At 43.0% G+C, this 13757-nt stretch overlaps 1 protein-coding gene and 1 non-coding gene across 3 annotated transcripts in view; one reads left to right on the forward strand and one right to left on the reverse strand.

Annotated features, from left to right (window-relative positions):
• LOC111859333 (LIM and SH3 domain protein 1-like) overlaps positions 1-12646 on the reverse strand; it is a 37325-nt gene extending 24679 nt beyond the window's left edge. Inside the window, exons 1-2 of one of the 2 annotated variants that reach the window (XM_072712744.1) lie at positions 12397-12646; positions 2045-2139 (exon numbers count right to left, since the gene is read on the reverse strand). In XM_072712744.1, coding sequence (XP_072568845.1) covers positions 2045-2139; positions 12397-12465 — 164 coding nt within the window. In that variant the 5' untranslated portion in view covers positions 12466-12646. Of the gene's footprint in view, positions 1-2044; positions 2140-10937; positions 11062-12396 lie in introns of those variants that run through there. The other variant, XM_072712745.1, reaches the window with a different exon arrangement.
• A 779-nt stretch (positions 12647-13425) lies between these two features.
• trnac-gca (transfer RNA cysteine (anticodon GCA)) lies at positions 13426-13497 on the forward strand. The gene has a single exon. It is a non-coding gene; the product is annotated as a tRNA-Cys (tRNA).
• Positions 13498-13757: the final 260 nt, after the last annotated feature.

Consider the following 13757-nt stretch of genomic DNA (forward strand, 5'->3'; position numbering starts at 1 on the left):
ACACACCACCCAACCCAAGAGACATGGCAGCTATAGCTTCAAAAGCAGTCACAGGGAACCTGAAAACCTCACAGGTGGCCTGTTCTCCTGTCAAGCCACAACAACTAGTGAGACAAAGGTCTATGTGGACTTCAAAACAATGGAATTCAGAAAGACAGATCCACCATAAGCAATGGTTCCGAAAGGAGCAGTGGCTGGTGTCCCAAAAACACACAGCGTGTCGGGAGGGAAAACAGAAGGGCAAACTCCGAATCATGTGGTCAAAATTGTATGAATTTGTTAAGCAGATTAGTAGTACAGCTAAAATATTAAAAGAAGAGATCATTTGGATAAACAAGGTAAAAAGGCATTGGTTGCGTGGCGACTTTTTGAAGTTTAAAGTCAGACGTGTTAAACATAAGGATATGCCAAATTCATACTGATTACTAAATTTGGATGTCATAAAGTGCCTCATTAATATTTTAGTCATACTACTAATATGATTAAATTGTGGGCATAAAAAAAAATGTCCAAACAGTACTGAAAAGCTGGCATTTGGCCAAATGTTTCGCCTGTCATCTGAAGCCCTGGTGCACATGTGCGATTAGTGAAAACTGATATGATATTGCCCAGCACTACTGCACTGTCTGGATTTCACTAAAACACCAGGCAGGAAGGGTCGTGACTCCACTTGTCTCAGCTAGTTTTTGGTGTTTATTTCAGCAAATGTTTTTTTGGAAAAGCATCCACCCTGGTGGTTCCCGCTACCATACTGCCCTGCTGATCCACAGGTATGGGCTTCTAGATGGCAAATCCTTTAAGACACAGCATGGAATGGTATACATTTAATCTGCAAATGCTCGAAACCATGGACGGTAAAAATGCTGGCACTGCAGATCACCTGTTTGCCTGCTCTACTTATTTTGAATAGGTGGCAGTGACGGCGAGGCAGCCTGCAGCCCATATGGAAAAAACCTGAGACATTCAGCAGTGCGGCGATTTGCCTGGAGTAAACAAATGTTTATGATCATGGTATATAAATGAGCATCTACAGAAGCTAATGACTCACTGGTCTGAATGGGGCCAGCATCTGCTCTGCCATCCTAAATATTGTGCTAAATGCTAACTATGTAGCATCAGAAACCACAATCACGGCCAGGGAGCAGCAAGAATACCCCGCCTTGCCAGCTACACTGCAACACCACATCGACAACTTCCTCTGTGTACCCACGTAGCGCAGACTGGCCAGGCAGGCAGGGGAAGGTAGCACTAAGACCCTGCTGCAAAGTCTGTAACATCTCCCAGCACCACCTTCTCTAGAGCTAACTGGGGATTTGTGCCTGCCCTCCTTATTCAACACAGTGCTCAGACCCCAGAGTGATGCCCCACTGCCTCAACACTCAAACCTGCCAGCGATTAAGAAACACGAAGGAAGTAGAGTAATGTTGTGCAACATGGACAGCACAAGCTCTTGTCAGTGTCATCAGCTCAGAGCCACCATTGAATTGGAGGCCTTAATCTCAATCACATGGGCCATAAACCGACAAGCCATTGAGTGGATCTCTAAGTGAGGTCACAGGCGACCCCCACAGAGGGCCAGGCAATGGGGGATGGCCGTCCCCACCCCACCTTGCTCTCAACATAGCAAACCACTTTGTGAAAATGGGAGTACCCTTCACGAGGGACAAACTATTTTCACTGGATGCCCCCCCTTTTAAAAATGACTTACAAGGGTTCCCACCATGTTCAGGAAGCAGGAACGGGCAGTAGCATAGCTCAAAGAAAAAGAAACCAATCTTCCAGAAGTGGGGGTGGGGGTGATTTGGCACCCCCCCCTTTCCTGTGAGTGTCTAAAATGCTAAACTGCTTCACTGTAATGGAACTTGTGGAATTCCCCTCAGAAACAAGGGGGGGGCGCAGATAAGGGAACAGTGTCATTTCAAAAATAAAACGCAGTGTTTGGAGGTGGGGGGGGGGGGGGGGACTAGCCCGTGGAGCATGTTCTGTTCAGGCGAGATGACAGACTGGATGTGGGTTACAGCATCATGGGTATGGTAGTACTTACGCATTGCAGTATGGCCTCTTCTCAAAGCCTTTGTAATTCTTCATATTTAAAGTCATCTTGCATACTTCACAGCTGAAGCATCCTTTGTGCCAGAACTAGAGCAGGACATGAAAAAGAGACGAGGTCCTGTTAGTATCATTTCCTGCTCCATACAGCCAAACTCCTCCTTACAGGGCCACACACACAATCACAGGTTTGCAATTATATAGCCCTAACCTTTTAACCATAAGTAACCAAACAAAATTATAAGTATTTCGGCATTTTTACTTTTTTGATTGCACTCACAGATCTTTGTGGAGAAATGAAAAATGGTCCCCACAACATAAAAATAACACTAGTTCCCCACAATATGATATAAACATAATCCACACACGCACACTGCTTTTTTTTTTTATTTTTTAACTTCCCACAGTAATGAGTGGATTGTATTAATTGGGTTAGTCTGCAGTTTGAACTTGGAGGACTCAGAACAGTCAGAGTAACTTCCTTAACCCAATCAGGATTCGAGTCCCTTAGGTGTGAACCTAGCCCCCACGGACTGACACCAGAGCCACAAACACAGAACTTGGCCCTGCCCCCTCAATGCTTCAGGCTCATGCCTATACTGTGGCTTAACCCTTTTTCACACTGCCCCCCCTGGCACTTGGCACATTTGGCTTTCATGGAGTGGCACACCCCTCAGTAATTGTGAAAGAGCCTGGCAACCAACTCAATGTGGAATGGGTGGTCAGGGGAACTTTATGCATCAAAACGTCTCCTGAATCCAGAAGAGAGAAAACAACGGACAACTGTTCTAGTACTACTTGCAATCATTCTCGCTTTCCTTGCCAATTGCTCACTCAACCCGCCCCCCTCTCCATCCATTTGGCTGTGGGGTTGGAGATCAAGGGCCAATGAGACATGGGGGGGGGGGGCATGTAGTGGTGGGTGGAGGGATCAGGAGGAACCTGGGCAGAGCAGAGGAAGAAGCAAATATCTGGCTGTTATTTCATCAGGGGAATGACAGAGACTGGCGTAAGGGGGGGGGGGGCGGCAAAAAGGAATGAGACCTGGTAAAAAAAAAAAAAAACCCAAGCCCCCCCCCCCAAAAAAGAGGAACCACAGGACTCAGCGTGTCCGTGAGACACATGCTGCAGGAACACCAGCGCTGGGATCAGGATTCTCACACTGGACCAAACCACACACACACACACACACACACACACACACACACACACACACACACACACACACACACACACACACACACACACACACACACACACACACACACACACACACACACACACACACACACACACACACAGCTTTTCTAGCAGAGTGTTCCAGGATGAACTCTCAGGGTCTGCTGTCTGAAACAAACAATTTCCTGGTTTGTCCCAAATAAAAACCATAAAGAACACCAAAAAACCGGTAACTCTATTTTTGTTCAGAAACCAAAGTGCTTCAGTGGTTAGACCAAGGAATGATGATCTAAACATCACTCGAATCTAGATCCAACTGTTTTATTTTTGTTACCAAAGTACAGTGGTACCTCGGTTCTCGAACTTAATCTGTTCCGGACTCCGGATTGAATCCTAAAAAGTTCGAGTTCTGATCGATTTTTCCCCCCATAAGAAATAATGGAAAACCAATTAATTGGTTCCCGGCCCCCCAAAATTACACCTAAATATGATTTTTTATTTTTTTTTTCTTAGCATTTAAACAAAATGAACAGGATAAAACGAGGAGCATTTTTTCTTAATGGCTTCCAAAACGATAAAGATCTTATCCCAACATTACCCGTCCTGCCCTGAACATCCGCTCCTTCCGTGTGCCACGCCCCCTCGTTAACCTTGTGTGGGATGACCATGTGATTAGCTGTTTCTGGTTGTTATTAGTCCTCTGTATTAAGTTCGCGTTTCAGATAGTTTCCCCAGTCCGGTCATTGGGTGCGTTCGACTTGCTTACAGCGCTGACTTAAAGCAACGCATTCTGATCCTGACACAATGCATTACGGTTAGATGCATTGCGACCTCTCACCCGGCTGCACAAACTGGAACCGCCTCCGTGACGACACACCGTTGCCCTTTTTGGCTGAAGAGTTTAGTTACATGCATGACGTTTGTATCCCAGGCAGTTCCGATGCGTAATCGGCTATTTCTCCCGAATATCACGTAAAGCAGTGAGAACTGGTTTTCAGTTAATTTACCAGGTAAAATAAAGTTTAAATAAATGACATAAATGCTCTAATAGTACACGTAAGTTAGTGGTTTATTTATTGTCAGTTACTGTAATGTTGCGCTGCTTTATTTGGTTAATCATCCAGTCTGTGAAGAAGGCATTCAAGTAAGAATTGCATTGTAGTATGACTCATTTCCTGGCACATACAATTTATATTAGGTCAGCGTTCACGGTTGGACTTCTGATATTCAGATCGAGTTCTAGGTCAAACTGGTTTGTTCGACTTTCAAGAAATTCGAGTTCTAGTGAGTTTGAGAACCGAGGTACCACTGTAATTCATTATACTCTTAACCCTCAGGATGTTTATCCTTAAGAAAGCTGCATGTTACCTTTGTCCTCAGGCAATGCTGAAGGTCTCTCAGGGGGACAAGTATCCAGGCAGGTCTGAGAGCTTCTGCAAACTCAGGGTCACCAGAGCCAGCAGCACAACCAGGACACTGCAGGAGTGGAGTCCCAGATACAGCAGGCTGGTCCCCCCTTCACTGCCAGCATAGACACACTCCATCTATCTGACAGCTACACGAGCAATGAGCTCAGCAGCTATGCATAGGCACCTCCAATGACACAGACAGATGCCCCACAACAAACACTCTGAAAAGGTGTTTGACATCATCAGCAGTCACACATCGCTGTGTTGAGGATCAGACCTCTTTGATGCCAACAGTGTGACGATTCACCTCTGGAGTGGAGCTGAAACACCCAGACGGGTCTGGAAAGTGTGTCTCTGACTCACCCCGAATGGTCTCCAACTATTCACGCATGTCCATGGTCTGCTTAATGACAGTACGTCAGACAAGGTGCATGCAAGTGTGGATCCTGCTCTATCTGCAGAGATTTGCACTTGGTTAATGGCCATGTGCCTCTGCGTCTGTGCGTGGGCATGCGGTGCTATGCTGCCCTGCATGGCGAAGGAAAAACACTGGATCACAAGGCAGAATTATTCTTCCAGAAATAGCCGCTTCTCTCTCCTTCAAAAGAGAAAAAGATGTAAAAGGCTAAGAGAACAGCTGCCTTCCCTGTCCTGCCACCTGCACACCGTCCCGGGCAGCACAAGCCTACGGAGGCGAGCAAGAGATCTTAAGAACACACCCATTCCCACAACGCACAACTGTAGGGCCTGCAACAGGTGAATCTGAGATCCATTCCTCTGTTTGGCCATGCTGTCTACTGATCAGAGAGCAGTCTGGCTGAAAACTAGAGATGAACCGATATGATATTCAGATCGGTATCGGCACCAATCCAGACCGTTTTGACAGATCGGGTATCTGCTATATGTGACCGATCCACGTCCAATACTTATTCATTTATTGTTTTGGCAGTCTCTAAAAAGATTGTACAAATAGCTCCTATTTCATGTTAAATCTATCGCACAAAAGCTCTTTCCCATTTTGTATGTTTTTCGTGGCATTCAAGCTAAACACTAACGCTGTTTTTTTCCAGTGTTAATTTCATCAACAAACATTTTGATAAGTATTTGTTGAAGACCTTTTATTCCATGATGAAACTGTAGTGACAACGTAAATATTAAAATGGTCAATGAAAATTAAAGTGAAACGCCGTTATGCTCTGACGAGTAAAGACGAGATGAAATTGCTAGCCCTGTTTGGGCAGACAACCTAGAACGCAGTAGCCATCTCAAAGCATTGGTTGCTATCCATTTTAACCAGTCAATAAATACGCAAAAATAAGCAAGTGCTTTACAGTTCTTGGAGTGCGATAGCAAATTGGCCATCAGATACCTAGCAGGCTAAATATCTGGATCTGTCGGCAACACCAAACCCTGTAGGAATGAAATGTGCTGCGAGTGAAAATGAGTGTGGCGAAAAGCCACAGCTAAGGAGAAGTGGAAGACACGGGGGTAAGGTGAAATCCAAGGGAGGAATTTAGAGAGGTGTACAAAATTCAGTTTGTTTAAGAACTGTCCTTAGTGTTCTGGGATAAACACAGATCATCTTGGAGAGAAGTATCTTTCTAAAAATAAAACTAAATAAGTGAACCATATCTAGTAAACAAAAAGACACAAACTTAATGCTTAGTCTTAAATGCCACACTAATGTCCCTTTTTTGTCGTTTCAGCAATTTTACTGTATTATGTACTTTCTATTTTTGAAGAAATCGTGAAGACAGGTTTTGCATGGGGTTAAATGGGTGTTTAGAATCTATAATAAAAATTATTACAGTATGAAATGGCCATACAGTTAAATTTGATGGGTGTTTTAATGCCCTGATAAAAATGGAACAGGGAAAAGAATAAGTGTGTTGTTGATGTATGCAGAAAATAAATGACATGTGAAGGAAATATGATTGCATTGCACTTTTTCTAACTAACTTCAGCCATTCATTTTTATATATGAAAGTATGGTAAGTCAGTAACATTGGTTTTTCACTACTCATTGGGTGTGAGTGAAGTGACTTCTGCCTGCTGTGACATCACACACACACACACATATGCTTTGCAGTACGAGGAGCGAAGAACATCAGAAGAGAGGTGACAATCTGGGAGTATTTTACACTTAACAGCAACTAGTAGCACCACAATTTTCAATCTGTGTAAAAACAAAAGTTTTGAGAGGTGGGAGTAGCGTTTACTGGAAAATCCCACTAAACAAAAGCATGCAATTGTGCGAGGCAACGCGAGTAATATGAAAAAAAGCAATGGATGATTTGGGAGTCGCTAGCTTGGACTGTTTAGTACACTTACACTTGCTACAGCTTCAGTTCCAGTACTGAAGGGCCACACTGCAAAATGGTTTGCAGACTTCCCTGCTCACACACACCTAAGCCTGACAATTACTATAGGGGCCGAATTAGGTGTGTTTCAGCAGGGAAATGTGTAAACTGTGTTGCAAACTGACTCTCCAGGACCAGAAGTGGGAACCCTGCCCCACAGAATAGCATATCCAGAGAGCATCAAAAACTTGTCAAATGTCTAACATGGGCTTACTGATGAGAGAATCGAGTACATTCACCAACAACTTCAAACTGCTGTATGATAAAACATTAGTAGGATGACTCCTTAAAGGAAAACCCTCTACCTGACTGAACTCAGAATAGCCAACACAAAGCAGAGATCCTTAAATGGAATTGATACACACCAGAGCATGTGAGCGGAGTGGAGCAGAGTGTGAGTGAGGAGCGGATGGGGCAGAATTTGGTCAGAGCGGTTTAATTAAGGCTGGAGTGGTCGCTCTGTCTCACTCCAATTTCGCTCCGATAGAAACATGAGTGTGCTATGTGAACAGGCGGAGGCCAGAGCAAAATATGAGCAAGTTTTATGAGGTTATAGCATATCAAGTCTATAAAGTAAATAAAAGCAATAAAAGCCTATAAAGTAAATATTTGTAATCAAATAAATTAGTTTTGTCATTCAAAGTAGGTCTAATAGGATTTTTTTATTTCACATAACGCTGTCAATTTTATTTTAGAGAGACGCAGCAGCAGCATCATCAACAGAAAAAAAAATTGAGGAATTTAAAACATGGATGCTTAGCCTTGCCCACTGATTCCTTTATTTTTAAGTCTATTTTTGTATGGAATGCCATTGCCATTACGTTGTTGCCTATATGTTGCTTAAAAATAAATATTTTCTGTTCTGAGTGACAATGTTACCGTTGCTCATATTTCTTTGTGATATAAGGCTTCGGTTTAAAGGTGACATTTGTTAGGCATGCAGATAATTTGTCCCTCTTAAATTGGAGCGAACTTGGATCAATTTGACTGGAGCGGGAGGAATTTTAGTGGAGCGCGGAGCAGTGTTGAGCGGAGCGGCTTAGTGTGAATTGGAGCGGAGGAGTATGAATACAGTGAGTATAGAAAATCTGCACACCTGTCCATTTTCTCCAGGTGATCCCCACAGGGAGGCTAAGAAAATCACAGGGCCATCTCTGCAGCATTACAGAGAAACCAGTGTAGAGCTAAATTACTACCAAAACGTCCCTACTGCCTCTCAGCCAGAGTCCCTAAATCCCTTCATGGTTCAGCCAAACAAATTACCTGCCCCTTCTTGTGCAAAGACATCCACTCTCAACTGCTCCAAAGTTGACAAGCTGAAGATACCATGACACTATGCCTCTAAAGAGGGGGGGGCAGCTAAATCATAATTCCCTCTATCATGGTCACTCCAAATAGTGGCGCACCAATATGGAAATTTTGGCTGATATAGATAACCGATATCTCTTATTGATAACCGACAAACTCTGAACTCCACCAATCTGCAGTGAAATGGAATGTGTGTAGCAATCACATCAAATAATGTAGACAGTGAGACATCAGCAAAGTAGTGATGACTTGGGAGACTGTAACAAGGTTCTAAGTGGGGAATTCGCCAAGAAAAAGCCCTTGTCCCCCACCACAAGCCAAAGCAATCATCTCCATTATTTTAGTGTTATTGTGTCTTTAGCTCTGGTGCTGCTAACCGTGAATATTGACTATCGTTTAGCAATGTTGACTAAGATTAATACATCGGACCAATGCCGATGTCTTGATTTTTAACAAAAACTGGGCAGCACTGAAATATTAACTGAAACATCATGCATCTCTAACCGCAACATCTTATACTGATCACTCTGACAGGTCGTGGTGTAGTCACGAGATCCAAAGAACAGACTCTCAACACAAAAACACATGACCCAGCACACAAACGTCATGACTGCAGGTTAACTACACCTCCTTCAGCAGTCTGGGCAGAGACTCTCAGATAGGTTGATGAGGCTGTCTGTCACAGTGACCAACCGCAGCCTGTTCACTGGCTGAACATTCTACAGCAACATGGCAGTGGACATGACCCAAAGAAAGTACCAAGTACCTCTCAATCGCCAATGTCACAGTGCTGATATAAATGCTCATGACACAGAAGCCAGAACCAAATCTCCTGAGGGAAAAAAAATGGACTGGCCAGCGTGGATCCACACAGCCTGACTCATAAGATTATACAGCAAAACCAGAATATGGCAAACTGTTTAACTCGCAAATGCCAAATTTTAGCCAAGCCAGTGAATAAACCACAAATTAATTCAGTTAAGTCAAGTATCATAAACAGGGTTTAAATTTCACTAAAGTCCACAAACAGCCACATAAGTCTGTATAACAGAGGTAGAAGCATGGAGACTCAGAGGAACAATCACAACTTTCTGAGCTGTGGTGTAGGCATTTCTGGTGCTTTGCGCAGTTCACTGAACCTTCAGGTCGAGGAACTTCACACCTTACTGTTGACTGCACTCAGGGCCTTAGCTGGAAGCAGGAGTCCAACATGGGGGCTGTGTCATGCATGAAACGAGATTGTCAGATTTAAAATACCTTGGTTTAAATCAGTGGTTCCCAAACTGGGAGGCCACCAATGGAATAGCCTCAGGGGCAAAATAATCTCTTCACAGAATGGACGATTAAACAAATAAAGCAGCACAACATTACAGTAACTAACAATATATAAACCACTACCTTACGTGTACTATTAGAGCATTTATGTAATTTATTTAAACTTTATTTTACCAGGTAAACTAACAAAACCAGTTCTCACTGCTTTACGTGATATTCGGGAGAAATAGCAGATAACGCATCTGAACTTCCTGGGATACAAACGTCACGTTCTTCAGCCAATAAGGGCAAAGTTGTGTCGTCACGGAGGCAGTTCCAGTTTGTTCAGCCGGCTGAGAGATGCTGTACGATCTGTCTTAAGTAGTCTTGCTCTTGCAAGGTTTTTGTACCATGTGACATGATGATGCGTGACAACGTTTTGCAGCGCCGGACAAAAAGACATCTAACCATATCAATAAAAACGAGGTTTCGAATTTTCTACATGAAGTGCAGGGAGACTATCAATTAATGGGTAAGATCTAGTGTCGCTTTGTGCTATAGTATAGGCTGAAACCTGCGGTTATCATTAAAAACAAAATGCGGTAATCGTAAAACAAACTAATTTGTGTACGCCAATGAATATTAACAGGAACGTTAAATCTGCATTTGCATAATTTCAAACTTATGATGCACTTTAATTTTTAATTGATTGCTCTTTTTTCTCCCACAGTGGTGAAATTGCACCATTTGTTTTTTGTAATTGCATTTGTTTCGCTCAATTAGAAAAGGGAGTTGTATTTCAAATAAAGTTTGAATCTGAACCTATGTAGTTTCCTATTTAGAAAAGGGGGCCCTGCATTGAAAGCTTGGGAACCACTGGTTTAAATGGACTTCGTTCACTTACATTTAGTTCAGACTAACTTTTTTGATTTAAGGTATCTTGCTACCCCAAAAATCCAGCTTCCTGATACAGGCCCAGAGTGTCTAGCATTCTTGGCAACAATTAAGGCATTCCTTCTGGATTGTTCTTTCACCCTCATTACAGCTACAGTGCTCCTTGGGCTTTTCCAATACCCATTCACGACCTGAGAAAAAGAGGACAATGCCAAGGAAAATGGGTTATTTGCACATTCTCCTGGGATGTTAGTAGATGAACTGTAAAACGCTTTGAGACAATGTAATGTTCTGAAAATGCAGTATACCAATGAAATTGAATTGAATGGACACTCGGTATCCACGTTCTCCTTTACTCAGGAGAGAGTACCAAAAACTGACTACATACTCGGACAACAGTGTTCACAAAACGTCTCTGGTATCCCACCCGTTTCACATGAAAACTATAAAAATCGAATCGTAGACAGTGTACTTCATGTCCTACCTTTGGCTGTAATTAATGCACATATGTCATCTGGAGTAATGAACTACAGTGGTCGCGATCAGTTAGGCAGCTACAGCTCAGTTTAAGATGTTTAATAAATGTCCGCGTCTTTATTTAAATACTTTCTACCGCTGCGTTCAGAGACCACACCTTTTCTCTTTTCTCGTTTTTTCGTAAAGGAGGAAACAGCATCCGGAAAAGAAAGACCGAACAGCATCGCTAACCTCAAAAAAGTAAAAATAGCGACGCAAACACAGGTCAGCAGCTCGGCGAACCAAATTAAAGGCGAAACACGGTGCCTGCCAGTTATGTACATGTATATAAAAAAATAAATAAAAAGGGAAAAGTTTATATGCGGGAAGCAACTTCCCCGGGACAAGACTGCTTTGACTTAAAGGACAGGCAGTATGCACAAGCCGTGGACACTCATTTCGAGGTAAAACAATATATGGCATAACAGCCAGAAGTAAGCAAATCTACTCTTCAACTTAAGGTAGCTTAGACCACCCCGGGCCTCCCGTGAAATAAACCCTTCGTCGGGTAGTTCAGGGGAGTACAGGGCAATATTACTATGCGCTGCTTTGAGGTAGCAGGCAGGCAATCGGGCAAAGACGCGTACTGATTGCAGAAAAACGCCAAGAATTTCGTTCGTTTTGCCCCCGGGACAATAGCAAAAATCCGACCCCCGATGGCAGCTGAAGTCAGCAGCCACTCTTTACAAAGAAAAACTGTTGCTGGGATGCACCATATTAAAGTGTCAATGCGTAACCTACTAAGTCAGGCTAATTTTTTTTACGGCAGAGACATCTGTCATACAATTCGAAAGGGAGTCAGGAAAGGCCCATATACAATGGCGAATACGGGGAGAAAGCAGCTCCATAACTCCTCTATCAGCAGCCCAGCGATGCCAGCGTGGACTCGCAAATCGCTCGGAGTGCAGAGCTGCACCAGATGCGGCTGAAAAGCGGATGCCCCGGTTATTTACGTGTTACACAGTCACTAACACGCCATGCACCGCCAAACGAGCTCAAACCAGAAACTACCGTTAAACGAGCGCAAAGCATGCACAGCTGGTCGTGCATTCACATAGGAGGGAGTTCATTGCTCGGCTTAAGCCATGTAGAAACAAGAAAATCGTGCATTGAGTTTCCCGACCAGTTTACTGCACTTTATTTTACCAGGGTTTATGCGAGTGATAGACAAGAGAATTCTCCTTTTATGTGACGGAGGTTTTTTTTGTATAACTACCCAGTAGGTTTGCAAATGCGAGTCGAGAACTGCTTCCAGGCAGACTCCACCAGAAATGAAGGTAGATGCGGAATCAGAAAAAAAGCTCGATTTCACAAGCGTTCGCTTCAGGAAGTTGCAAGCTAAATGAGAAATGCACATCGGGGAAAAAGCATGCAGGTTATAAAGACGCTTTAATAGAGACATGGTAAGCGTTCTCCCCGACTCTTACCTTGTCCAGGCAGTTCACTTTTTCCGTGGGGTACACCACTTTGTTACATCTGCCACACAGGGGATTCATGCTCACAGGTTCTGCGTTCACAAAGGCAGATTAAAATATAATATATGAATAAGACAACCGTCCAACTATCTTTGAACACAGCAAGAAGAACCTCGACTGCAAGGCAGACACACTCCTCCTAGTGCTGGGAACGAACAGTATGAATGTACCGCTGGCTGTCAGCGAACCTGAAGTGAGCAGCGAGCACTCAGCCCATTGGTGCGCGATCCCGACGCCGAGAGGGAGGAGGAGATGGTCGCGGGAACGCGGATTTGCATTGTACTTCTTTTGTTGTAGTTCTTACTTGGTCAGGAAATGCAACCCATTTTCAGTATTGATTACGCCTATAGCGTTTACCATTCGGCCTGAGCATTGCGCGGACATCTGTGTATAGCTCTATTTCAGCGCGTATTAATCCTACATAGGATAATTAATGTAATGGCGCGCAAGTTGAAGTTTCATTTGAAGTATATTTTAACACACATTTCATATGCTGTTAAGAAAGGTGTAATTAGGAATATAGTTAATAGAAGGACATGCTAGAAAATACCGTTTTAAAGCTTGCTTATGAATGAAAAAAAAAACAATGGTCGCTTGTTGAATCTCCGGTTTCCTAGTCTTGTTTTTACCGCCCTCTTCTGTTAGAAAACAGAAAATCCTTATTGTCCGTCTGCGAAGAAACAATAAATTCAATTAAATTGGAACGAAATTAGAAACAGTGCACATACAACGGATAATTCTTACCTTGCTTGAGGTCAGAAAAACAAATCATAATAATTTCCCCTATGGAGGGCTAAGAGTGCTAAATACACATTCATTCATTCATTCATTCATCCATCCATCCATCCATCCATCCGTTTATTTAATTTTGGCACTCTTGCCCCTTCTTAATTACTCTGCTTAAGTAATCCATGCTTTACATATGTAACTGACCATTATTGCATGATGTGTAATATTTTGTATTAGGAAAAAATTTTCATTGGGGGTATAGCTCAGTGGTAGAGCATTTGACTGCAGATCAAGAGGTCCCCGGTTCAAATCCGGGTGCCCCCTATTTTTGTAATTTGTTTTATGAAAATCATTATATAGTCATAGTTGTATTTTGCTCGTAATTTTCTTGAACTGCGTAGGAAACCAGTTTTCTTTAATTTGAAAGACAGAAAACAATACATGTACAGTAGCTATATTAATTGATTAGTGGGTTTAGATAAACCTTTTTAGAACTAGGGAGTATGCGTGATCACATAAATAATTAAGAACGAAAGACCTGAGGGGCGGTTTAATACTTCTTTTTTTTTCCCAGGGAGACCTTG

This window comes from Paramormyrops kingsleyae, chromosome 5, assembly GCF_048594095.1.
Source record: "Paramormyrops kingsleyae isolate MSU_618 chromosome 5, PKINGS_0.4, whole genome shotgun sequence".
Taxonomy (NCBI): domain Eukaryota; kingdom Metazoa; phylum Chordata; class Actinopteri; order Osteoglossiformes; family Mormyridae; genus Paramormyrops; species Paramormyrops kingsleyae.